This window comes from Tachysurus fulvidraco, chromosome 5 (genome assembly GCF_022655615.1).
Source record: "Tachysurus fulvidraco isolate hzauxx_2018 chromosome 5, HZAU_PFXX_2.0, whole genome shotgun sequence".
NCBI lineage: Eukaryota > Metazoa > Chordata > Actinopteri > Siluriformes > Bagridae > Tachysurus > Tachysurus fulvidraco.
Genome location: NC_062522.1, coordinates 16,599,012 through 16,626,485, shown reverse-complemented (window position 1 = coordinate 16,626,485; position 27,474 = coordinate 16,599,012). Strand labels below are relative to the sequence as shown.

The window sequence follows — 27,474 nt, the reverse complement described above, 5'->3', positions numbered from 1 at the left end:
TTGTTTGTATGGCACTTTTCACAATTGATATAGTCTTAAAGCAGCTTTAAGGAAATACATTTAAAACAAAAGGTTAACAAAGAATAATATAAATATTAATATAATACAAAAATTCAAGATTAATATTAGATATATTTAAATGTATTTGTATTTATCCCCATTGAGCACGTCTGGGGTGACTCAGATGGCAGTGGCAAGGAAAAACTCCCTTAGATGCTAAGGAAGAAACCTAAAGATTCCACAATAATCTAGTCCAATTCAAGAACAGACACAACCAACAACATGGAAACCGTTTATTGTGAGTGGGTGAATAAAATATTTCCAGACACTGAAGTGAATGCACATGGGTCAAGCTTGAATACTTAAACAGGTGACTGACAGAACATACATATATATGACAAAGAAATGACAGAACAGGTTTATTGGAAATTTGAAGAAAGAAAAATAAATAAATGAATACAAATAAAATCATAATCCAGGTCCTTTTTTTACCAGCTTGTCTGAACAGTGTGTTCCAGGAAAAGGCTGGATATTAAAAGCCTAAGCAGTACATTTTTAAGTTTCCTTTTTTTTGTCTTATTTCTTTAATGCTGAAGATATTTCATCACTCATCCAAAGGGCTATCAGTTCAACTGAATAATTGGGAACTCCCTGGCATTTCTCACACTCAGTTGTACTAAAGACATCCAGGGGATGAGATACAAGACATTTTCAACATTGTACAGGAAGTCAAGTCACGGACTTACTACAAGAAGATTTAACTGACCTCGATAAGAAAATAAAAAAGATAAAATAAAATAAAAAAAGATACTCATAGCCTACAGAAGGAAGAAAGGAAAAGTAGACTTAAAACTTCAACAGCAATGAAGTCAGGAGAGTCCTGTGTAGTCTCCATAGAAACACACTGTTCAATCTCGAGGACTCTCTACACTCACTCGAACAAATCACACACCATTCACAACAAGGTGTTCTATTTTCACTCGTCCATTTCCCAGTATGCTTTCACTCTCAGTCGCGACTCATTCTCTCCACGTACGCACATCTGGTGGCGTACTTGCATTTCCACACTCGTTCGCACTCTCTCGCTCTCTCTCACACTAATCGCACTGATGCTAGTCCATATGGCTCGTTGGACATGGTGAAGACTGAGGCCTCCTACTGGCCACTCATCAGTAAGACATGCCTTACAAAGTGATCAGCCAGGATTGGTGCTGACCAGAGCTTGCTGGATGCGATCATGAGCGAGTGCATAGCGCTGCATGATCTGCTTTACATGCTCCTCTTCCTCTCGCTTCAGAATGCGCATGAAATTCTGCAGCTCCGGCAGAGAAAATGCGTCCCACTGGGAGAAGAGCAAATAATAAAGTCAGCAATAAGCAACCATTTAATTAATAATGCATGTGTACATGATAGTATTTTGTGGTCAGGTCCTTCACTAGAAAGAGAAGAGAATCTCAAGGGAAAACTTAAAGGAATCCAGTCGACCTAACGGACAAGAATTATGTCCAAAAAAAGGTGTTTCTGCAGATAAACTTGCTTTGCTTGCTTTTTAGACATGAAAGGAGCCTTTGTAGCAATTACTGAGCATCTCTGGTAAGAAACCTGAACAGGACAGGAGATTATATACAGAAGTAAAACTGAATCAGCAGACGCGCTATTCATGTGAGGGTAGTGTAGGATGTGATAGGTTTTTCTTACATTGACCTCTCCCGTCTCATTCTCCTTTAATACCAGACTCATCGCTTTCTCATTTGGACCAGCACACAAACGTAGGAACAGTGGACACTCATCATCAGGCAGCTTCCTTAGGTACACTGAGAAAGAGAGAAAAAGAGAGAGAGTCAACCTATTTTACCAAATTAATCCTAGACAAAACATATCTTTATACCAAAAATGACGTGTTGTATGAAGCAAATATTCAATTCAATTCAAATGTATTTGTATAGCGCTTAATTGACATTGTCTCAAAGCAGCTTTACAGAACATAAACATAAAACAAAATGTTATTATAAAGAATAATATAAAGATTAATATAATACAAAAATTCAAGATTATTATTAGATATATTTAACTGTGTTTCTATTTATCCCCAATGAGCATGTCTAAGGTGACTCAGGCGCCTGTGGCAAGGAAAAACTTCATTGGATGATAAAGGAAGAAACCTTGAGGGGAACCAGACTCATATTCCTGATAGTACAAGCTCAATCTTTCTAAGAGGCAGAATTTTTTGAAGCAGAATGGTCACACTGTGCAACACAAACTTTGGCTGTGCAACTGTCCCACCATTTGTACCGTCAATAAAGCACCTTAAACAAAAATGAACTATGCACATCTATGAGGTATATTAATAAAATCATAATGTACAACATCAACTTCGAGAATGATTAGAAATCAGTCTATTAATTTATAGTAAAACAATGCAGCTGAAGTCACTAAATAAACGACATTCCCATTTTGTCGAAATTCACTCAAACAGAACATGGCCATACCCTGGTCATGGCGCTCTGTGCGCTCAAACAGTGCAAACTTTGCAGGATTGTCGATAACTGTGAATTTCTTGAGCAGGGCCTGAATCACTTCCTGTGCACGAGTACGAGAGCTGATGTGCAGATGCTTGGCTGTGTCCTTTGGGAGGTAGAAGGATGTTCGCCTTTTTACTGCTCCTCCTCTCTTCCCTTTGGCTTGCTCCTGGGACGCAGTACCCTTTCGTGGCGGTGGAACAGACACAGGCCGTACCAGCTTCAAATGAACTTTGATGAAACCATTGTAGGTGCCATCTTTGTTCTGTGCAAGACAAACAATCAGGGATCAGATTAGTAAGGAATGTGATGGCTTAATATTATGCAGCATAATATGAGAAACATGAGTAAACTAGAAAAACTGGGCATGAATGTGAAACCTTACCAAAGACATGAAGAGGTTACTGTTTATCTGAGCATTGTACTCCTTTATCTTCTGCTGAAGCTCTGAATTTGACAGTTCCTGTTTCTTGCTCTCAGTCACCTCATCCTAACAGACAGACAGAGAAATAATTATCTTGGTTATTTCCTACTTCACAAACAACAACAGCAGGAAGTCCATTACTTCATGATTTACTTTAATGCTAGGTGTTTAATCAGCTGTCTAAATCTTATCCAGAAAACAGATTCAGGCCATCACCTTAGGGAATAGAGGAAGTGCTCATAAAGCCAGTGAGAGAGTCACAGCATGAGTCACAAATTTGTGCATGACTGACCGGATGTGAGTTCATGTGGATGGGGGATTAATGAAACAAACAGTGTTTCCAAGTATGTGAGTGAGTCACACTTCTTTACAAAACGAAACAAGATTATCCCATATTCCTTTATTATACATTTTAACTGATCACTAAACCACACAGCTTCAGCTGAAATGCCATGATAAGCACTGTCATATGATAGTCAAATGTGCTGTTAGAGGTAGTTTCAGAAGCAGCCTCTTCACGCTGTGCATCAAACAGCTGGGAAACCAGCTGGAAACAACTGAGACAAAATCAGTTCTTCTTACAGCCAACTGCACCATCTCCACCATGTCCACACGAATTCACAGGAGCAACTTTTACTACTACATTCCTTTCTTAGATTCAATCCAGTAAACATTTTCACTTATCTCGATAAAATGTCTGTTCTAAAATCACCCACAAACATGAATAATGGATTTTGAGAGTCTATATTGGAGCTTATTAAACCTACTATAAATATAAAGCAGCTTTATTGTGATTCAAATGCCAAAAATGTGGACTTTAAATATTTATTCATTTTACTTCCAATATTAATAATCTGTTATAAAACTTGTTTTAATTTGATATTCTTCAAATCTAAACTTCGAATCGAGTAAAAGTATCCCCAGTTGTTCAAAAGTTACATCACCCTCTAAGTTTCTTGTCACAGGGCAAAGCCATGATGTCAGCGCCAGCCAATCACAAACTTTGGTCCAGCCCATTATTTGAGAGAATGAAAGTATGTGGACCGTTCCACCAGTCAGTCAGGCATGTTTTGGCTTTAAAGCTGGAATTCCTGTATCCGGTTAGAGCAAAAAATAGCCTCCTCTCCCCCAGTTTCACACCATGGAAAGAAAGCTTCTTTTGTGTGTCTTGTTCACATGTGGGTGTCAGTTGGTGTCATTTTTCAACAGCTACATCATCATTCCTGATAGGTCTATTACCACATCTTATCAGAAACAAGTTCCTCCACTAAAAGTGTGGATTGTGTGCATTAAATTCTCACACCAAATTATTTCTTATAAACTTGAAAATGTACTTAGGATATTACAAAATTCAAACGCAAGTAGTAAAGACCTTCAAAAAATCAAAAAGTAGCCTTTAAAAAGAGATGATTCGGCTGGTTTAACTTGCTTATTTGGCACCGCTGACATTAAATGTTCCAAGGTGAAAGAAATATAATGATCCTAAAAGAACAGCATGTCTTACAGACAAAATGTACAACTTCTTCAACAACTGTGTGAAACTAAGAGCACTCTCAGGTTAATTTAGTGATAGTTTGTTTAGAAAAAAATTATTAGATTAGATAAAAAACAATATCTGTAAAGCTGGAAATTAGGTTTTTATCTGTAAAGACTAACTAATCAGATGAAATATCTGTTGCCAGTAGTTATACATGTTCACAAGAAAGTGCAAGATAATTTAGTTTGTGGTTCACAGCTTATATCAGGCCGAATAGGAAGTGGTTTCAAAATGAGCATTAACTCATTGTTTCATGATGGACTGTATTCAGTCGTTTCTGCTTTTCTAATGAATCATCCCACTGTTAACATTTCTTCCCTTCCTCTTTCCCACCCCACCCTAAAAAATGTCTGAAGGCCGTCCTGTTCTTCCCAAAAAAACCTTTACCAAAAAAAAATATTTGGTTAAATAAATAAATAACATAGTAGAAACACTGGCTGCAGTTGATCAGTAAATAACACACATTATTTCTAAATGGTCAGGGACAAACTTTGATTATTAAAAAATAAAGCAAGAAATAAAAATTATTTTTAAAAATAATAAATTTATAAAAAGATATTTTATTAAAAAAAATCTAAAAAAAAAGATATTGTGATAAATCAAAAACCTTTCTGAAGTATTGTAAACGTGGTCAAATAAAAGCAATGATTGACACAGACATGTGAGGAAGCAAGTGACAACGTTAGAAGAAAAAAAATTGCTTTACATTTGCAGCATTTGGCAGATACTCTTTACCCAGAGTGACTTACAATTTATATAATTTTATACACAAGAGCAATTGAGAGGAGTTAAGTCTTGCTCAGGGGCCCAGCAGTGGCAGATTTAGGTGGTGGACCTGGGAATCGAACACATGACTTTCTGGTCAGTGACCACTTAAACGCTAGTCTACCACATCTAGAACCTACGCAGGAGCTCAGCACCTTAATGTACTGTTGTACTGAGTTACTTTGTGCAGGTTCCATAAATCTCACCTTCTGTTTTTGGGGTTTGTGGAAGAATGAAGTGCGCGCGGTGAAATACTGCTCGAGCTCCGAGTCCGAGTCGCTGCAGTAGCCGCTGCTCGTCGAGCTGCCCCACGTCTTCTCAAAAGACGGAGTCTGGTCCACACAACTGACTCCACTCATCGCCAAAAAGTCCAAAAGTTGCTATTAAACCGCTATTTAATTCAGGGAAAATAACGAAATGTCGCTTTCTATTCAAACCAACAGTATTTATTTAGAAACCTGTAGACTTTGCTTGGGAATCTAGCTAACCGTGTTGATGTACAAGGCGTAGATAAAGTATGATACCACGTTGCTCTTTGCCTTACACCGGAAACGCTCCGCCCTGCCTGTTAAAATTGGAAAATATACAACCCATGCTGACGCGCGCTGTGATTGGTTCAACAACGGAAGTTCCAACTCGACGATTACGACATAGCAATGCGCCATGTTTTCTCGGGCTGAATCTCAAACCGCTCCCTGTTGGCCATATAATGCACTACAATCCTATAATCTATTAGTCCATATCACTAACTAGTGCACTTCTATTCGGTACAGAGAGGGTTTTGGAATTCAAACCAAACCCTCAATTTCTGATATGTTGCCATGTCCGTTTTTTCACCCCCGACTAAATGAGCTACTTTTGAATGATTTGCTTCTCCTCCCATTTGTGGTCACAAGCTCTCACATCTCATACTCACCTTCTCACACCATTTTCAACAAACAGGCATTAAAGGTTAACAAATAAAAATGGCTCTGCGATGGGGATTTTAGCTGGTATGGTTTCAGTCCATTTTTCCGCTTATAAGTAATTGTTGCTGCATATCAATAGAAGTCTATTTGGATTAATAACGTTTATCCCATGATTAAACATCTCTCCCCTGATGTAATGGAGTTAATGGATGTTATTGATGGTTCTAGGATGACAATATCCGATTTATAATGCATTAAGTGTTTAAGAACAGACTAATAAAGAAAACACTAATGAAGTACAGGACAAGGCTGCATTTGTAACATGGCTGTTTACCCCATGGTATAAAATCAATATTCAGCATAATGGATTTATGTAATAGCTTAATTGTTTCTCTGGGTTTTTTATTTTTTTTTTTTGTTACATTTACAGAATCTATTTACAGAGTTATATATCTGCAAGACAAAACTGATGACTGCAGTAAACATAAATTAAATAGTATTTAGTAGAGGCTGCAAGTTCAGAGGAAACAGATGACCTAACGGGAAAAGCCAAAAGTAGAAGAAGTGTAGGACCACACCCTTGCATAAGTGGAATAAGAAATTACATATTAAATTCTGATTTAAAAGTTTTAAAAGTTTTACTCAAGAATATTATGATCTTCAAGTGAGTACCTGAGATTTGTTAGGGGGATTCCATACCAGAGCCACACTGTTTAACAAGGCAATACATTACTGTGTTTTTGACGTATTAAATGACATCATATATATATATATAAACATATACTTTTGCTATTACTTTAATGCTGAACACAAAGTCATGAAAATAATCTATTGTGCTATCTAGTTAATCCATGTTTTAACAAAAATTTAAAAATTCAAAACTATACCAACCCTCAATTATATATCTTACCACATTGGTGTCAGTTTCAATGCTGTCCCGGACATCACTGGACTGATCGATAGTAGAGACATCACCCTGATTACAGTTGAGTTTAATGAGAGCTCTACAGCGGTAATGGCAGGTGAACCTACAGTCTGGAAAACACATTAAGGTGGGAGATAATGCAAATTGTTTATTGGTTCTGTCATTGGATATCAGAAACATCCAAATCATATTAAGTGGAGTAAAGTGTAATTCTGGTACATGCAAAAAATTAAGAGCATTAAACTGATGACAGTTAAATAACAGTGTCATTTATCATAATATAATTGAGTGTATTTCAAGAGAACTATATTTATGTATTTTATGTATGTATTTTATGTATTTATATATGTATTTTTCATTGTGAGAACTTGAAGTGTAGAACATAAATATAACAAATCTCACAGAATGTTGTTAATATTGCTCCTTTAAGTGTTATTAAGCTCAACAACTCTTATTCAATCACCATAAAAGGTAGAAGATTTGTTTCCATATTGTTCAGATACACAATCTGTTTGTCATATGAATACTTACCCACTTACACAATGTTAATTACATTGTGTAAGTGGGTAAGTATTCATATGACAAACAACAGTAGATAATACTGAGTGATAAAATATGGTTAATTATGCACTCTTAAATGTATGGGAACAAAGAAACGTCCAGTCCTTATGTACATATTTTGTGACTATTTTAAAGAATGATCACTTCCAAATTACATTTTTTTTACCACAGTATTTTCAACTAAGCTTTATTTTATCTTAAATATTTTCTGATAACATTTTGATAAAATGCATGAACTTTGGCCAAAGAACGTGTGTGTTTGGCATTAATCGTGAAGCTTAAAATTCAGATATTAGTATAGATATGAGTACAGATAGTATCAGGTGTGATGTATCTGAAGAAAAAAGCTCCAGTAAAGCAAGTGAGGACGATTGACCATTAATATAATCATGTTTGCATAATATTTATTTATGTTATGACCTTTCCGTCATGTATTGCTGTTATCAAATTACACAATTACCTAAACCAATTAATGATGCATTTTTAATATTTCTTATGAATATGTTTACAGTTAGGAAAACCAACTCCAATAAGTATTATCTGTAAACATTCTGTCAAGTAGAATCTACAACCAGATCTGGAAACAAAAATATGAATACACTTTTGTTGGGTAGAGAGGAGTTCTACTAAGTAGAGAGGAATTCAACCAACCCCCAACTTCTGACATGTTGCCATGCCCATGGTTTCCCCACAGAATTAGGCCACTTTTGAGTTATTTATTTTTTTGTTTTGGTTATGGTTATGATGTCGGCACCAGATTGTAGTTGGGCGTGTCTCAAACACTAGATTTGCAAAGCAGACAAGGGGTCTTACCACTGTAAGAAGTAAACATACAGACACCATTCAGTCTAGACACATTCAGACAAGATGACAGATCTAAATACATGCCTGAATGTAGGGAAATGTGTAGTGTCTTGTGATCCAATCCTTCAGGCCACTTGTGGCCGTGGTCTGTTTGGCTCTATTGTTATTTGTATATGGAATACCGATGTGTCCTGATGCATCTCTGAGGACATCAGGACAGCACATGCTTGTTTATGAAACATATTATTTATTTTTTCTTCTCTTTTTTATTTGCTTGCTTTGTTGAAAGCACAAGAAATGTAATTAGCTGAGCAGACAGTATACAATATGTGGCCCAGCCTGATGCTAGTATGAATAAAGCTTTTATCTTTTTAATTAGGAATTGCCATCAGCTAAATATAAACACTTCATTTAAGTTTTTTTTTCTGTTGGTTTGTGTTTAGAGTCACAATAAATAAAAACAATATGCAGTGGATGGTACATGCGATAGTTCACTGTACTTCTTTAACAAGTAATATGTAATGACCTAATTGGATATTAGAGACTGTACATTTCTTCAACGCAAATCCACTGCTCACACCAGAAAGCTGTGAAAGTTAGTTATTTTAAAGTTATTTTATATTCTGTTATGTTTGATCCATTTCCATTTTCTTGAAAAAATGTCTATGCTGAATTCTAAATCCTTGGTTATCTGAACTTGGTAATAAAACTTTAGCTGGAACAGCAAATCCAATACGAATCTGATTTATACTGAAAATCTCTAAAGCAGTTATAAAGGAACAGAGACAAAAATATGTATAGATTATCACACACGCACACACACACGCACACACACAGTACAAAGTACAAATGAAGGTCAGAAATAAACGTTCATCCTACATTAAGCCTTTGAAACACAGTTGAAGAACAACAACACACAGAAGGGAGTTTTTGTTTTAGAAAAAAATTCTAAAACAAAGTTCTAGAATGTGAGTTTCCTCTTTGGTTAACCTTCCTGATTTACACATTATCTAAAGGAACTATAGTATAAAACATCTATTCAAAATGTACAACTGCCAGACAGTGCCAGACAAAAAGAGAAGTGCATACTGTATATCCTGTTCAGGTAAAAGTGTAAGCAATGCAGCTTTGACATAAAATGGCAGCTGTTTCATGTTTTCTCAGACAGAGCAGGCAGCATAGAAGCAGCTGAAATAGAAACCATATGTTGAGGCTTAAAAACCTGAACCGAATAGTTCACTAAAAAAGCAGAAATTCCATGAGTGAAATCAAATGTAAAATGTTTTACAAAGAGTTAGTCAAGAAAAAGGAGGGAAATAAAGCATTCATACACAGTAAGTACACAACCATCACAAGTGGGAGTGAGAGGTAGGGGCAAGAAATTGAAGGAGAGAAAGAAGGCAAAAAAAATTGCTCAGCAGGAAACATGTTGATTTCATAAGTACAATTCTGTGGTTGTACAGCTAATTTGTTCCACACCCACTTCTGTGCTCAAAATGTACAGTCATGTATAGAATAATTCCATTCCCCCACACGGACATAACTCTGTCATCAGGCTCAAACAGTTATAAACAAGTTATATGGTTATGGATATATTTTCACTGCAATTAATTTTACATGTACATGTACAAATGAAAAGATTATGAATGAGCAGTGTCAGGACAACTGCATATGTTTGGTGAAAGAAGCAGACAATGTGAGAACTTCTGATTTATCATCATGCCATTAAGGGTTCCTCATATGTGGAAACTATTTTCTAACAGTAACAAGGTAATATTCAAATGTCTATCAACGCACAGAAGGTTTATTACAATTTGGAAAATTCTAAACATGTTCAGCCTTTTATTGCTCAAAAGACGTTAATCTACAGATGTTGTGAGCTCAGTTATGTGAGGGGAGATGTGGAAGCCTAATGGCTATGGTGTTGGACTACTGATCAGAACATTGTGAGTTCAAATCCCACGTCCACTAATCTACCACCGGGCCCCTGAACATGACCCATAACCCTCAATTGCTTAGTTGTATAAAAAATTAGATAAAAAATGTGAGTTGCTCTGGATAAGGATATCTACCAAATGCCATAAATGTTATGTGTCCATTCTGTCCATTTCAATCTCATCCTATTTATTACTATATAAAAGACACAAAAATATTCACGTATACCATCATAAATGTCAATGTCTAAAATGGAAAAATATTTATGAATTTTCAAGCAGCTCAGTTAGGTTGTCACTAAAAATTCACAGTAAATTATGAATGGAAAATAAGTTCAAAAGTTAAGTATGACAGAGACACACCAGACATAATCCACCAAACTTTCTGTCAAGATCCGACTAGAGAAATTTTAAATACCTGGTCGTGCAAAGAGCAATAGTACAGTTAAGATGTTTGTGTTCTAAAAGTTCAAAAAGTGGTTAAAAGCAATATAAAAAGTGGGACCTTGTGCTCTAACTACAACTTCCTGACAAATTAGAATATGAAAATTGGCATACACTTTACTGCATGCATATGTGATATTAATGGCTTTCTAATTTTAACAGCACGAACAAATTTCAACCCACTGTTTCAATATCAGTATATCATGGTATCTGTTGAGACTTTTTGTTTTTACTGATATCATTCCTGGACTATTTATCTTTTTTTAATAATTGTAGCTTTAAAGTCATTATTTTAAAGTAATTACTAATTCATTCTGAAATGGTGGGTAGCACGTTCGCCTCACACCTCCAGGGTCGGGGTTCGATTCCTGCCTCCGCCTTGTGTGTGCGGAGTTTGCATGTTCTCCCCGTGCCTCAGGGGTTTCCTCCGGGTACTCCGGTTTCCTCCCCCAGTCCAAAAACATGCATGGTAGGTTGACTGGCATCTCTGGAAAATTGTCCGGAGTGTGTGAGAGTGTGTATGTGCCCTGCGATGGGTTGGCACTCCGTCCAGGGTGTATCCTGCCTTGATGCCCGATGACGCCTGAGATAGGCACAGGCTCCCCGTGACCCGAGGTAGTTCGGATAAAGCGGTAGAAAATGAGTGAGTGAGAGAGTCTATTGTAGCATATTTCTTAAGTCATCTTTAGTCACTCCTTTATCCTGGTCAGGGTCATTGTAAATCTCAAGCCAATCCTGAAACACTGGGACTACACCCCAGATATACTAGACACCCTTTAATTTACTTTATACACCCTTCGAGTAACCAATGCACTGGCATGTCTTCAGGAGGTGGAAAGAAACTGAAGAACCCAGTAAAAAGCCACATGATTACAGAGCGAATGAAAAGTGGTCACACTACCTGCTGCTTCACTGTCCCACCCCTGTGGCAGTAAAACCTAATGTTATCTGTATAACTGTGTCAGATTTCACTTCATAATGGAATACTGTTATAGTTATACTTTGCATGTCGGATCACAAAACACTCATTCAAACCTATATGAATATACACGCATACATATGTACTGGACATTATCCACTAGTTCAACACCATCTCGTTTTTTACATTAATCAGTAATTATTTATTAATGGTAAATAATGCGTGATTAGTAAAAGTTATGCAGTTACAGTATGTGTATTGAGAAATATAAGCCTAAATGATACCTGGAAGTCTATGAGTTAAAATTTGAGGTTATAGCTTTACATGTATACTGTTATCACAGACAACACCATTTTCATTAATGACAAACACAGTATGCTACTATTACAACCTCACAAAGAGACCCAACACTTACTGGCACAGCGCAGGCTTTGCTTGTACACCCCCCAGATGAAGTCTCCACACAAATCACACCAGGTGGGTTGAGCATGGCTGCAGGGATGGAAGTCATGGCCTTCTCCTGTCTCCTCCACCAACTGTGGGAACTTCATAGTGTCTCCCACAAGCCTGATTATCCGTACACGATTTAAGATCTCCGGGAATTTTCCTGGGCTTATTCTCAAGGCATTGACCCTCTCTAATCGAGGGGTCCGTGGTAGAAAAGAATCAGTAAGCTCAATTCGCTCATCAAGCTCCTCAAGCTCAATCAATTCCCCCAATGACATGATCTTCACAGCTTTATTATACACGTGTTAAAATAAACTGTCTTCCAGGTCTTTAGGTCATAGTATGCTGTCTGATTTGGATTCAACTGAGTGCAGTCTGTCTCCAGTCCAATTTAAGACAAACGTCTTAACGAAATGTCTATGACCTTTCATTGTTTCACAACTTGAGACAGTGAAGGTCTATCAGGTGAAGAAGGTTTGGGTCAGTCACTGGCTTTGTGCTTCTGAAGGTAAAAACAACACAAAAACAAAAGCATTATATAGTTTGTCTGCTGATGTGAGATTATTGCAAAGATTCAGTTAACAGATACTTAAACGAACCAGACTCTTGCTCTTGTCTGATGTTTTAGGATGAAAAAAGGAGAATTGAGAAAGTCCATATATCGGATTACTGAATTCAGTAGGGGTTATAAAACAAATGCAGACAGAAGAAATATATTTAAAACGTGAATTTTGAAATAACCTACCTAACTGAAAAAGATCTTTCATTTCAACTCAACAGATCCCTTCACAGAAACTTCTTGATTTGAAAGATTAAAAAAAAAAAACACACAAAAACGGAAATGTCCAGAAAACCTCACACAAAACACACAGCTCTACATCACAAAACCCGTCTGCGATATAATCCTCGGAGGTAAATAAGTGTGGAGTGAAAACACAACGGTTCACTGGCATCACTTTAACTGCTGGTAGAAAGTTGCAAGTGAACACGCCCTGACTTCTTGACGAGTTTCCATTAGATTGTCTTGGAGCTACATTTTGTTTAATCCAATGTAGTGTCAATTTCTGCCACATCTGCAAAAAAAAAATTTCCCTTGATCGCTGCAGTGCAGAATCGTACGCAAAAGCGGAGTTTGAACCACTTCCTGAGATGGTGTGCGAGTTTATTCTGTCGCTCCTCCTTGCTTTATTTACCCGGGACCCCCCTTCTGCCCTTACCAATGACATGCAAATGTACATGCGTCTTTAAATTAGGCTGTCATGCTTCAAATCAGTGAGCATGCACCTCTGTATTTCTGTTGTAGAGACAGAATCTCTCTCAATCCATTGTAATTTCGTGTGTGTGTGTGTGTGTGTGTGTGTGTGTGTGTGTGTGTGTGTGTGTGTGTGTGTGTGTGTGTGTGTGTGTGTGTGTGTGTGTGTAAAGGGCTGTGCTTGATACCGTTTAATATGGCTATATTCACACTAGAGCAATATGCCAGAAAACCAGAAAGATCTTCTAAAACATCTACATGTAAACATGGCACAAAAAATGGCTGTTATACACACAATTTCCTTTTAATTTTTAAATAAAAAATTCAAAAAGCTCAATATAAATTCCTGCAGTTAATACAGTCACACAGAGTCTCAGGTTACTACAATAAATTGTAGCTCCTCCTCTTCCTCAATTCCCATCAACAAAATAGCAACCCAAGCAATTATTCAGACATTGACATTTATAGTCATTTTATTCCCCTGAACTCTGTAAGAGTGAAAATAAACTCTTTGTCTCTTTCCTATCGGTAAGCTGGTGGAGGCCCTCAGGCCTTGATGTTGAGCTCCTTTTGTAGATTTTCTGTGGCTTCTGCCATCATTTGGCATGAAAGTTTGTGCTTGGGCCAGTGCTTTACTTGGCATTCTCTGTGAAGAAACACATTTCTTCATTTCACAATTCTTGATGGAGAATAATGGTTTAAATTTCTAACAACAGTTAACACAAATGTTTTATTTATAATACATGTTACAATAATAAATGACATACTATTTTTTTTAAACTATTATTCTTTTTACTGAGTGTAAAAAGTGTATACACTCTTTTTACCGAGTGTATTAAGCTGTGTATGATACCTGTTGCAGTACCACTCTCCCTGGCAGCGGGAGCAACGCTTGGCCCCGGGCTCTCCACAAGCACCACACTTTGGTTTATCTGGGATGAGGCACTCAATAACATCAAGATTATAAGTCTCTGCCAGCCTGTTAAGCACACACACACACACACACACACACACTCAATTAAGAAGTGTTGAAGGTGAAATGATACTGGATTGCCAAACTTTTTAAACTGGAAATGTTCTAAATGTATGTTTTACCTATTTGCTTGTGCTCTCAGCTCATTCTCAGATTGATTGAACACATTCTTCACTTGGTGTTTAGCTATGGCCTTCCACTTCCCAGAATTCTTTGCATGAATCTCATTCCAGATCTCTGGTACCTACATGTACATGGTGTATTAACCATAGAATGTAAAATGTAAAATGTAAAAATTTACTCTGTTAGATAATAAATGTTATTTTTGTACACATAAATGCTGTGTGTGTATGCTACCTGCTCAAGGATAAGATCTCTTTTTGGAACCGCAGGGTCTGTAAAAGCTAAGTGACTGAGGAAACGCTGAAGATCAGCAAGATTTGGCAGCTGATCGATAACAACCTCTGTCAAAAATCCACGCAGCTACAAACACCCAAACAAATACACACCCAAAAGAATGAATGATTATCTTAAAAATACAAAAGTTATAATAATAGTTTATAATAGTAAATATATTTGCATGGGGTCTCTTATTGGGGAAAAAAATGCACAACTGTAGAAGGATCTTTAAAGACATGAATAATAGAATAACAAGAGGTGAAAATATGACAACAGGATAAAGAGTGGAAACAGTGCTAAAAATAAAATACAGCAGCCCCATACATAGTGTTATACTTATCAGCATAAAAAAAGATCAGATAAGACTTCGGTAGACAATGACTTGGCAGAGGATGAGTATAACATACAGACATCACATCCTGAAGGATGTTGATGATAGGACAAAGATAATAATGTTCAGTAGGACAAGAAGGGGTCACATTTACTCTCACTTTTCCAATATGGTATTATATGATATAGATTAAACAGTATAAGTGAATGTTTTTAAATTTGATATGGATAAATTTATAAATGTATACATTTGTTTATGGATAAACCCGTATCATATCAAATTTTATTGACTTGAAATCATTATTTCTTACCAGTTTAATTAGATACATCTTTAATACTCCACATACGATACAAACTACAATGTGTGTTTGTGAGTGTGTGTGTACTTGTAAGGGGATAAGTCTTCTCTTCTGCATAGTGCCACTCTTTCACCTGTCCATGTATTACCATAAATTACCATGAATTTATCATGTAGGACATAAGTAAATTTGTACTCAAATGCGTGCCTTTAAGAGCTGGTTTTTGTTGTAATTGTTGAAGTCATATTTCTTCTGGCAGGCTGGTTTAAGCAGAAGATTCAGCAAAGCAATCCACACCTGCCCTTCCAGTTTGGTCATTTTATCCCTGTCCTCAGCAGGGATATCTCTCCACATCCCACCTTCATATTTCTGCAGCTTACCTACAGAGGTAGAACAAAGCCAAATCATCACGTAGTTTGGTTTTTGAAAGTGGATATTGCCTTATTTTAAGGATGATATTTAAGCAGACTAAGTTGTTATTTGTATGCTAGTGGATATTTAGTAGAGTGGATGTTTATTTGGGCCATTTCTTTTTTTTTTCCACCTCGGAATATTCTTTGGAAACAGGTGGCATAGCCAGAAATCCTAAAAAAGCACCTGCAATCGCAGGCTTTATTGTCATCTTTCCCATTTTCATTTTGCATTTGGGTTAAGGAAGTGGATTCAATGACTTGCCTTAATTCTTTTTTTTTAACTAATACGTTTGTTAGAGCTAATACTTCTAGTATTTAACACTGGAACGAACTATGGCTTGTTTTTCATGTTCGCATGACACAGCATTGTTTCTGTGGATGCAAAACATAGCTGATTCATAAAATGTTTCACAGTTGTCGAATTTTCCTCCATTTTCTAAACCTCTTTCATGGCAGGATATCAAGACATGGAAGATGGATATAAAAAACGGCCACATTGCATAGGATATGAGCATCTCATCTAACTGCAGCACAATGCTGATAGCAACGTCAGAAATAGGTCTTGCAGACTACACGAATACAGTGAAGTGAACAACAGACATGGCAGCAGAGACAATGAGGAAGACAACGTTAGCCAGAACAGAAACAGGAATAATGCTCAGTTCCTCAGTGTAAACATTTCCAATGCATTGAAATGCAGAGCAGAAAAGGTGATAGCACAGCGGGCATGAGTTAAATTCAAGAGCTGCTAGCAACAAAGCTACTGTATAATACATTTTCAAAGAATTGTATATCCATGCCACATATTTGAGTAATAAGTCCACCTTAGGGAAGAGTGCTGAATGATGGGAAGGTAATGCAGGAGTGCCGCTCAAGAGCAGCAATAAATTAGTCATAAATCATAGAGTTCATGCACTCATCATTCACACACAAGAGAATTTTGTTTTTGTCTTTCTGGTGAAACACTACCACTACCACTAGACATAGATGCACCAGTTCACGTCTTGCATTCTTATATATGTATCATATCTAATATATGTAACGTTTTGAATTGTATATTTGCACTGCCTATTTTGCACATCCTGCATTAGTGTAATAATTTTTTTGTAAATCTTTATGTTTTTACACATTATTATTTTTTATTATTTTTTTTTTTTTAAATAAACTTTGTTTCTTATATTTATGCTTTTTCTCTATTATTTCTATGTGCCAACACACCAAGCCAACACATGGAGACCCTACAATAAACCTGATTCTTATTATGATTCAGATTTTTCCTTTATTAAACGAAATGACCATTTTGTGTTTCCTTATGTTGTCCAAGTCCTTTTTACATTTTATATTTTGATCTGAAACTATTTAGTGTGACACAAAATAAAGAATATCAGGAGAAATCTTTAAATAATATTTAATATATTAAATTAATATAATGAATAAAAATATAATGAATATAAACCTTCATGACCCAAAATATTAGAGCTACAAATAAAGACGAATTAAATATTTTAATTAAAATGCCTAATATTTAATTAAAATGCCTAAAATTGCCTAACATTGTGCATCTATAAATAGCAAGTTTATTGAATTGAATACTTAAATTATTTTTATAAAACTATATTGAGTTGATACGTACTTTAAATTGAGTCACCGCTACAGTGTTACTAACCTTGAGATTGACGGCTCCAGGGACTATGTTCTACAAATTGAACCAGCAAACAGGGCAGGTTATAAGTATTCACCATCCTTGTGATAACACTCAAACTGTATTGGACAGAACAATAAGAAGCATCATCAGCCATTAGCAGTAGATTGTATATCGTTTTGAACAAGCCTAAAAGCAATATCAGGGTCTCCCACCTCTCTTCATGATCCGTAATGTAGCGTAGCACAGACAGAGCCTTGAGAGAGAGCTCAAATTCTAAACATGCCATTTGATTTTGCAGATCCTGTAAAGATAACCAGGTAACCATAAAGATATTAATGTATTAGCGTACACGAAGATTTCAATTCACATTTATAAAGTGTGAATTATCTAGAATGGTGATGCAAGTCACGTTTCCTAGTCATTGCAGTGTACAGTACAAGTTAGTGTGTAAGTAAGAAATAATTCAGCTATGATAAACCAAGCTGTGATTAAGTGTAAAAAAAATTCTTTTTTTTTTGTAACACAACTTTTGCCCCTTTACCTGTATACTGTTCATGTTTGACATTTCTGCGATTGCGGTTCCCTTCTCCTTGTGGATTTCTCCCCTTGCACAGCGCCCTGCCAGCAGAGTCAATTTACGATGGCAATAATCAACAAGGTCCACAACAGCATCCTCTGCTGCCTCACATGTTTCCTGCAACATCCCAAACCTTAATATATGCAACTTCAAATCTACTTTTAGTAACCTTGTTTCAAAAACAATAGGCTACATCACAGTCAGTACAGATTTTTGCATTGGTTCTCACTTTTTTTTTACGTCTTTAACATTTAAATAATGCATATCTAAAATTAAACGAACAAAATAAGGTAAATGAACGCAATGTCTTATTAAAAAGCAACTGACAGTTAAACAAATGACAACAAAAAATATAACAAATCAGAACAAATAAAAAAGTATGTAGTTTAGAAAGAGTTAACACCCATTAAATATATTAGTTTTGCTTAGTTCTTTAAGAAATTATTTATTTTATTCACAAACCATACTCATTCAGGTGTAAAAAGTTGTAGGTTCTATTAAACCTTGCCTAGTGCAGATATGTTGCTGGAAAATATCCTCAAAAATAAAATCCCTCAAAAAGGTGTAATAAAATGAATCTAAACTGCTTACTTGATGATATAAGATCGTCTCCAACAGATTTAGGACTGTAGCTTCATGGTAAATCTAAGAACATCAAATATAAATAAATAAATAAATAGATAGATAGATAGATAGATAGATAGATAGATAGATAGATAGATAGATAGATAGATAGATAGATAGATAGATAGATAGATAGCAAGAATTCATTTTAATGTGAAACTTTATTTTTAAAAGTTTGGAAATGTGCACATACCACAATATACAATGGAAAAGTGCTCTTAGGGCTAAAGTCCTGAAGCTTGCAGATGATAGGAAACACGTTCTCCTTCCAAACTTCAACAAGTATCATTTCATGAACCAGTGTAGGAATCTGTACAGAAAATAATATTTCCAAATCCAAATATCATTTAATATTTCCGTGTAACTGGGAACTATACAGAGATTTAGAACAGCCACCCTACTTGAGTTACCTTTCCAAGTGACACAAAAAGATCTTTGATATACTCCTCTTGATTAGCACTGGCATGAAGAATACCTTGCATATTGAGTTTCTCAATGTATTCATGCTGCTGAAACCACCTATTGCAGAGAATATTCCTTTTACAATCTGACTGATAAGGGGTACATGAACATGCACTGCACCAACAAATTACAACAGAAAACAATATTTTGTAATAAATTGGTGTAAATAAAAAAAATTACATAACGAACATATTGTGGTGAGTCAAAATGTAAGAAATCATTTAAAATGTCCTTAAGTCTGCAAATTCTTTTTAATAAATTGGAGTCTGGATGTATTCCTAAACTTGCTTGCTATTTATACTAGAACTCCAGTTAATAATTGATCTATTTCCCATTTTCTTTCATCTCATAATAGCGAATAAGCATGTGTCTACAATGCCTATTAACCCACAGGAACAGTACTTCCAAATTCAGCTAATATACTGTATTTCATCAGAAATCTGGGAACAGCAAAATATCATTTCTGATCTTGTTTTGTTAGCCCTGTGGTTCTTAACGTGGGTCAGGGAACACACTATGTCTATGAAACATGGCCATGGGGGAACTGTATTTATTTTAGTCAAAGTATAACAGGTTTATTGTAATTATTACACTGCTTGGTTGCTCATTTGAATGGGTTTCTTTCAAACCGCAGTGTCTTAAAAATAAGTAGTCATATAAATGATGTCAACATGTGCTTAAGAAGTTCTGTATGTGGACAGTTCAGGAAGTCTCTAAGGCTGTAAGAAATAGGCAGAATATTAGACATTTAAGTAAATTTTATGATTTAACCCTATTCTGTTAGTGGATTTTGTTATAATTGCTACCAAAATGTTTGAGAACTCCTGGGTTTGAAGACGTCTGTTGATCAAATATTACACGGTGAAACAATAACAAAACGTAAATATCCATTATTGTGAAACCAAACTCCAACACAGGGCAAGAGGTTAAACATATCAGACCCAGCAACTGTACTGTAAGCAGTAACTAACTTTAATAGCTAAACCGCTGCTAAAGCTCACCTGTGACTCCCAATGTCTCGCAGTTCTAGTCTCTCCAAACCTTGAATATAAGCTTCAGCCTCTCCGTGCAGAAGCAGAGTATCCATAACCGCTGTTTAATGATACACGGTAACAGAGGTGCCTAATAAGATAGCAGAAGATAGAACTTCTTTTCTACAACGCAGAACAGACCTGCTTGCGTCGAAGCCCTGTTACTATAGCAACGAATACACAGACATGCGCGCGCACTCAACACCAACACCAAGACAAGAATCCCATCGCAGATACAAACGTGCTCACTCACTCACTCACACACACACACACACACACACACACACACACACACACACAAACACACACACACACACACACACACACACACACACACACACACACACACACACACACACACACACACACACACACACACACTATTTCTAGGTCACTATTAAGATGTAAGCATTGTTGTGATAATCACCATGGTAACCGCTTGTACAAAATGTCAGATATTCTATGAATCTTATTACTTCCAGTGAAGCACGTGTTATGACGACACGTTTCACAAACTTCTTTTCACTCGAGTTATTTAGTGATAATTTAAGTGATAATATCATTTGTGATGAAAAGTTATGAAAAACAAAATGAAAAAATACAAAATCGAAGCATTTTCACTAAAGGCTCTCTTCTCTCTCTCTCTCTCTACCCCACCCTCCCTCCATATCTCTCTCTCTCTCTCTCTCCCTCTCTTTCACTCTATCTCCCACTCTCCCTCTATCTCTCTCCCTCTTTATCCCCCTCTCACTCTCTCTCCATCTCTCTCTCTAGCACTCTCTCCCTCTCTTTATAAATGTTATAGAGTTCTGTGCTGTCCTATTTAAATGCCCATAATTTTATGGTTAACAGTTTAAAATAATTTGAAGAAAATTACTTAACCAATTAACCAGATTTCATTTACACCTGATAATGTTGTCTGAATATATTTATTTAACATGTTTCATCTCACATTTGTAGATTTCTTTGTATATACAAGTGCTGGAAAACTGCACATATTATCAGTCATAAAAGCATATGAAATCAAATATCCTTGAAGTACTAGAATATTTTATTCCAAAAGCAATTTGCTTTTCCAGGAAGTATAAGGTAATGGCTTTAAACATGCACACACACATCATCACTAAAAATGTCAGAAAACTACTCACAGGAGAAATGTATTTCAACACAAAAGTTTACTCCAAGGGTTGACTATAATGCAATTAGAAATGAGTACAAAAATTTTCCATTAAGAATGTGGATTAAACTTTATACAAAATGTGCAAAAACAAAAAACATCAAGTGAATGACTGCTCTTTTGGCAGCTTTGCCTTGTTTATCTGACAGGTCTCAGGAAAAAAAAAGCCAGATCGGTTCAATCCAAATATTAGTATATATTAACTCAAATAATCACTATTTACAACTGTGTAACACATAAAACATCAAACCTTGATTTGGGGTATGACAGCAGAAGTCCCCATTGGGATCTGGCCATTTTGCTCTGACCTCTCTCATTAACATTTCCACAAAAAGAGCTCTTACATATTTTAGTGAAATATGAAAACCCCAGGAGATCATCAGTTTTTAAAATACTGTCTAAGGTCAACCACCATGCCATGGTCAAAGTCAATCAGATGTTCCTAATAAAGTGCTCAGTGAGTGTGTACATAGAAGAATAAAACTAGTGAGCAACTGCAATCTGTTCTTTTTTGCAGATACAGTATTTTTGAATAAGTTGAAGCAAGGTACACAAAGTTTCTGTTTTTAACAAACATTTTAAAACATTGTTTTTAAACTCTTTGGTAAACTTTTAAAAAAAATGAGCAGGAGTAGTTGTGGTTTTGTTAAACACTGTATATAATAAAGGTTACAATTCTCTCAGATATGTGTGAGATTAAGTTAATAAATGGAAAAACTATTTTTCCTTCCAGGAACAAATCTGCCCATCTTTGCCAATGGTGGCAATAATTCTGGTGCTGACTTTATACATTCTTGGATTTTGGGTCAGAACCCATGTGCGTTTCAGGCTGTGGTCCCACTGAGTTCCTTACAGCATGACTGCGTACGCGGGTCTACTTCATCAGATAACTCACTCCACAAATCCATATTCAATATGTCATCACTTCCAGCAGATGGTAATATTAGGGTCATTTTCTAATCGCTCATCCAGCTCCTTGTAACTCATTCCTGCAAACATGGACAAAAATAAACATCAGTATTTCCTTGTCTTTAAACCCTACTGCATTTTAGGTGAGAAAACAACAGAAGCACTTGCCAGTTTTGCAGCAGATCTCATCATAACTGTGGCAACCAGTATAAAGTTTTGGAGGATGACTCCTCTCATCCCGAACAATTTTAACTGGATATTTCTGCAACCGGCGAATCAGGCCCTTCATTAAACCAAACTGGATCAGCTTTCTACAATACACAGAGCATAAGCATTCAAAAATGTCTGTTAACTTTACTAAAGTTTAAATAAATATGTGTAAGGTCCAAGCAAATCAACTGTAACTAGTCATTTACTAAGCAGATTTTTACCAAGTAGGAAAAAAAGGAAATGCACAGAACCATAATTCTTAGCAAAGGTTCTTAGCAAAATGATTGAAGAATGTCAATAATGTCTGGAGCCTTTGACAGGTTCCAGGAGGACAAGAGTGCTGCCTTTACAAGCTATCAGAATTATCTTAAATGCATGTTTCCCACTGGAAAGTTGCACATAATTGTCTCCTCATGTAATTACATCATTATGAGATCACTGAGATCATTTTGAGGAGAGTTTCTGCACAATGTAAAAGATGAAAGCTTCACTAAGTTATGTGAACTTTTCTTTTAACTCCAATTAAGATGAATGATTTTGGATATTGAACTATTACGTTTACAGGTTTTCCAAAATGAAACTCCATGGAATTTAACCATTACATCTAAATTGAAGCAAAGCTTATCTTCAAGTTTTCTTTAAGTTCTCACGTTTTTAAAACAGCAGGTGAAATTTTGTTTCTAAGTTTAGCCAGCTTGAAATGTCTTAAGTGTACACAATGGCAGGTTTTGTTAATTTTTCTAATTGCAGCTGATATGCTGATATGTGCACCAAGAAATATCCTACAAATGTTGTAAATTTTGACACTGTGGAAATAGATTGTGTTTGACCATAATTCAATTAGTCAAAATAAAAGTCAAAATATTTTCCTTTTAACAAAAAAAAAACTTTAATCAATCTTAATTACATACTACACAATTACTATATGTACCAATAAAGGAAAAAAGAAACGCTCACCTCTCATCTACCCGTTGTAGTTGCTGAGCATAACGGGAACACAAGTCACGCACTGTAGTTCCTGGTGTTAAACCACAATAAAGCTGGAAAACATCTCGAAGGCTCACTCGCTGTCCTGACATGCCACGCATGCACACACGCACACACGCACACACGCACACACGCACACACACATTAATTCTTATATTAAAAAGGGGAAATTTCTATAATACCAAATCTAAATATCTCCAGACTTAAACACCAGGGACTATTTCAGATACCAAATTTAATAAACCCTAGAGTTTAACTAGAGTTGAGTAAACCAAATTTAACCCTATCCCAAGTGCTCCACATAGTGAACATAAAATTCACAAAATTCACAGAACACAAAATCAGTGCAGATTTACAAGGATAAGACAAAAAAAAAAAAAACATTTGCATCAGAAGTGAAGAAAAAGTCTGAGTCTGCAGGCTAGAAATGTGTCCCCAATCATATTTGGAAGATATATTTTTAGCATCATATTTCATCCATCTTTAGTCAGCACTTTATTCTAGTCAGGGTTACACTGAATCTGGTTATCCCAGGAACAATGAAAATTAACACATTAACACAATTCTCCTGAACTCTAAACATAACAGTATGCACAAAATACAATACTTGAATTTTTGAAAACAGGGAACCCTGGCCCCTTTAAACACACTCTTTATTTTAATTTTCATATTCATACAGTCCCTTGCTTACCAGGTTTATTGACATAATGTAGGCATTCTTCCTGAACAGCTTTGTCATCTATTAGGCTCTGGACTTTAGGGGTTGGGCAGTAAACGTTAGAATACTACAAAAGTCATAGATAAGAGTTAGCATGAAAAAAATTACGGCCAATAGATTATTACTGTAATTGTTAGAAATCAGTGGCACATACCTGAAATATTGACACTAGTGTTACAACTCCATAATACCTGTAAAATAAAGTGTTTTTCTGCTTAGGAATTTCAGAAAAGTGTAATATGTCTAATTTTGGGTTTGCTGATCAACAGGCAAGTACTCACAGTAAGTTCTGTATGGCAATTCGTACTAAGTTCAACTCAACATCTGCTTCAGCTGAAATCTTCTGTATATGTCGATATCCATCAATGTAAGGCAGAATCTACAATGCAATCCAGTGGCATAACAGCAACGGTATGAGTACTGCTTAAGGAGCCTCATCATTGATGCTGTCCTAATCATTTACCTGATCAACTCATCTAACTGACCCAATCATCTATTATGAGTTGTACAAAAGACCCACATCATTATGAAGCAGCGGATCAGTTCATTCAGCTTACATACGTGTTATTACTTTCCTTACATTTTCAAGCCATTTCTGAAAAAAGAAAACAGAAAACAGACAAGAAAACACACCTGCTGTGTGGTGAGATCCCACTGTGATTTGATATAACGTTCCTTGGTTTGAGTGAAGACCGGAACGTCATACTCCTGAACAATGAGGGGATCTTTCCTCTGCTCAATCAGCTTCAGGTGAATTGTATTTGACTCATCTGTGTTAAAATAATACAACAATAACGGGAAAAAAAAAAAAAGGTAAGAGAGATGACAGAGTTGATTGAAAAACAGACAGGAAAACATTAAAGCTTTTCACACTTGAAATACTTAGTAAGTGTGGGTCATAATTCTAAAAGCTGTGTAAATAGAATCCTGGATTATCTGCTCATTATCTGTTCACACTGCTCATACTTTACCAACAATTAATGCGGAGTATGTTAATGCAACGTCTGCTGTAGGTTTCTAAGCCCTGTCTTTACCTTCTTATATGCATAACTGAGCTGTCATCAGCTCTCTTTAAATATCTCACACACTTTCATATCAGTGAATGGACAGGGCTGCTGTTGTGCTCCCGAGACGTTATTATTGTCTTTCACAGCTTTCTAATATTGTTTGGCCTTTTTAAGTTTGCTATGTATTTGACCAGGCGTTCTTGATATTTGATATTTTTTCAGTGTCAGTTAATTCATTTATGCTCTATTCTGGTTTTCATGTGATTTGATAGACACTCTGTTCAGTTTCTGCTTGGGCCTCTGTTACACAGCATCTAGCCATAAGGCTCGAACCCCAGATCGTTTCTTACAGTACATGTTTTAACACCTTTGCGGCATTAACTACAAATTGAGGTGTCAAACACTAACACTGTAAACACTGTTTCTAAATAACCCATGTAAAATGTTCCTCTACTCAACAATTATACTATCTACTTTTAGCAGAGATGACAAATTGTCTAAGCATGGGATTATTCCAGCATGAACCAGAACTTCAGCACAAATTCTGTGGTCAAAACAGAGTGTTATACACACCAATAGGGAGAGTGCAGGCTCCTGTGGCATTGAGCTCCTCAAGTAATGTCGACATGATGGGCAACAGCTTCTGTTTACTCTCCTCATTTGAAATAAAGCCACTTTCCAGCTAATAAAAAGAAATCTACGTTAACACACTCTCCAAAAAATTCAATTCAACTTAAGCACTTTAACGCTTACATTGTCCTCTGTTTTCAAATTAAAAATTCACCTCCAGAGTCGTGAGGTATTGTGAGAGTTTCTTCACTATGGGCTCAAGGGCACATGTCTTCGTCTGAGCATCACACACAAAACCCAAGTTGAAGAGTAAGGCGTTACGACTGTATTTTTTATGCTCTATGCACACCGGACATCCAATGAGCTTCTTATCCATTGCAGTCCTAGAAGAGTCAGAGACAACACATGCTTTCAGTGTGAAGCGCATTACGTACGGACATTTTTACCATAGAACTATTGAATGCTTGAACAGAAGATGACTGACTATTTTTCTAAAACTGCTTGCATCAGATATCAAATAATAGTTTCAGTTGCTTAATCTATTCAGTCTTTCCCGGATGACTTGTTTTCGCATTCACGGACATGAACAAAAAAAGAAGAAAGCTCACATGACAACAGACATTCACTCAAAGCCCTCTTCGGTTCAAATGCATAGAACAAGAGTACAGTTATCATAGAAAGTATCATAAAAATGTTTTTGATAAAAGGCTGTTGCAATTTCAAGCATTTCTGGTTGCAACAATCACAATAATAATCTTGAACAAAGTCTTGTCTGACACAGGGATTTGTACAGCAAACACTTGACATCAAAAGAATTATATGGAAAACTGATAATATGGCGGTTTGATATAGTCTCTGTGTTTATTTTGCATTCTCTCCAGTGTCAGTACTTTGTAACTGAAAGAGTCTTCAGCACTTTTCTATTTCTCTGTAAAATGGCAAGCTGTGTTTTTTATTTATTTATTTATTTGGTCTTATTCACTTCAAGAGACAGAAAAAGTAGAAGTGTTTTTGTTTCATGGCAGTAAACAAATATAAGGTGTCATTCATGAATTAATGAAAATGTGCTGTGTTATAGGAGAAAAAGTAAACAAACACTAGGGGACGTGGTGGTTTTGGAGAACAGGCAGCTTGTTAAAGGGGTCACATCATGTTGTGATTATATTGTTAGTGCCAGTGTTAGAAAACAACAACCCTGTGTGAGCAAAAACATGAACACATACACTGTAATTAGTTTATTCTGTAGCTCGGGTTTGGTGATAATGTAAACCTGCACTGTATCAAACAACTCCCTTGATATATATTCTTCAGGAACCTGCAGTAAGAAAAAAAAAAACACCATTTAAACTCACTGTAACTGTAAATACACTGAAACACCACATTCATTTTCTCTGCACTGTTATTAAATGCACGTCTCCTCACCTGATAGGTAATTTTAGGTCCAAGAGTTGGATGAAATTCACTAAAAAACACACACTCTATTCTCTTGTTAGTGCCCATGATCGTTAGTCTGACGCAGGCTACAATAGTGACGGATGCGGTTTGCAGGAAGCTCTCAGCGTTCAGTATTTCAAAATAAAAGTCTCTGCTCAAACATTCTATATTATGACTTCCTTATCCATGTTATATACACTAATGTTTGTAGTCTAAATGTGTACTTTTCTGTTTTAGATTAAGTGCCCCTGTTTTCTGTTATAATAACAT

At 36.1% G+C, this 27,474-nt stretch overlaps 3 protein-coding genes across 6 annotated transcripts; all 3 read right to left on the bottom strand.

Annotated features, from left to right (window-relative positions):
- Window positions 1-279: 279 nt before the first annotated feature.
- On the bottom strand, window positions 280-13,333 carry LOC113643057 (ras association domain-containing protein 1-like). 2 transcript variants are annotated; one of them, XM_027147069.2, is made up of 7 exons: window positions 12,933-13,333; window positions 12,156-12,689; window positions 7,064-7,188; window positions 2,905-3,009; window positions 2,490-2,784; window positions 1,699-1,814; window positions 280-1,342 (listed from the first exon to the last, which is right to left on the bottom strand). In XM_027147069.2, exons 2-7 carry the CDS (start codon window positions 12,463-12,465, stop codon window positions 1,196-1,198), a joined length of 1,098 nt encoding a protein of 365 aa, XP_027002870.1. In that variant the 5' UTR covers window positions 12,466-12,689; window positions 12,933-13,333; the 3' UTR covers window positions 280-1,195. The 2 variants fall into 2 exon arrangements, with proteins under 2 accessions (XP_027002870.1, XP_027002872.1); XM_027147071.2 differs by lacking the exons at window positions 7,064-7,188; window positions 12,156-12,689; window positions 12,933-13,333 and adding an exon at window positions 5,452-5,841.
- Window positions 13,334-13,722: 389 nt separating this feature from the next.
- zmynd10 (zinc finger, MYND-type containing 10) lies at window positions 13,723-20,441 on the bottom strand. The gene is made up of 12 exons (XM_027147068.2): window positions 20,163-20,441; window positions 19,110-19,218; window positions 18,893-19,009; window positions 18,667-18,720; window positions 18,040-18,192; window positions 17,711-17,799; window positions 17,520-17,614; window positions 15,648-15,820; window positions 14,770-14,895; window positions 14,535-14,656; window positions 14,293-14,418; window positions 13,723-14,085 (listed from the first exon to the last, which is right to left on the bottom strand). The coding sequence occupies exons 1-12, from the start codon at window positions 20,246-20,248 to the stop codon at window positions 13,986-13,988; spliced, it is 1,350 nt and encodes a 449-aa protein (XP_027002869.2). The 5' UTR covers window positions 20,249-20,441; the 3' UTR covers window positions 13,723-13,985.
- Window positions 20,442-21,102: 661 nt separating this feature from the next.
- On the bottom strand, window positions 21,103-27,346 carry nprl2 (NPR2 like, GATOR1 complex subunit). Of its 3 annotated transcripts, XM_027147398.2 has the most exons (11): window positions 27,193-27,346; window positions 26,994-27,085; window positions 25,985-26,153; window positions 25,774-25,882; window positions 24,827-24,963; window positions 24,475-24,572; window positions 24,348-24,384; window positions 24,167-24,260; window positions 23,446-23,560; window positions 22,447-22,589; window positions 21,103-22,358 (listed from the first exon to the last, which is right to left on the bottom strand). In XM_027147398.2, exons 1-11 carry the CDS (start codon window positions 27,268-27,270, stop codon window positions 22,291-22,293), a joined length of 1,140 nt encoding a protein of 379 aa, XP_027003199.1. In that variant the 5' UTR covers window positions 27,271-27,346; the 3' UTR covers window positions 21,103-22,290. The 3 variants fall into 3 exon arrangements, with proteins under 3 accessions (XP_027003199.1, XP_047670223.1, XP_047670222.1); XM_047814267.1 differs by lacking the exon at window positions 26,994-27,085 and having other exon boundaries at window positions 27,193-27,290; XM_047814266.1 differs by lacking the exons at window positions 26,994-27,085; window positions 27,193-27,346 and adding an exon at window positions 26,379-26,987.
- Between the last annotated feature and the right edge of the window lie 128 nt (window positions 27,347-27,474).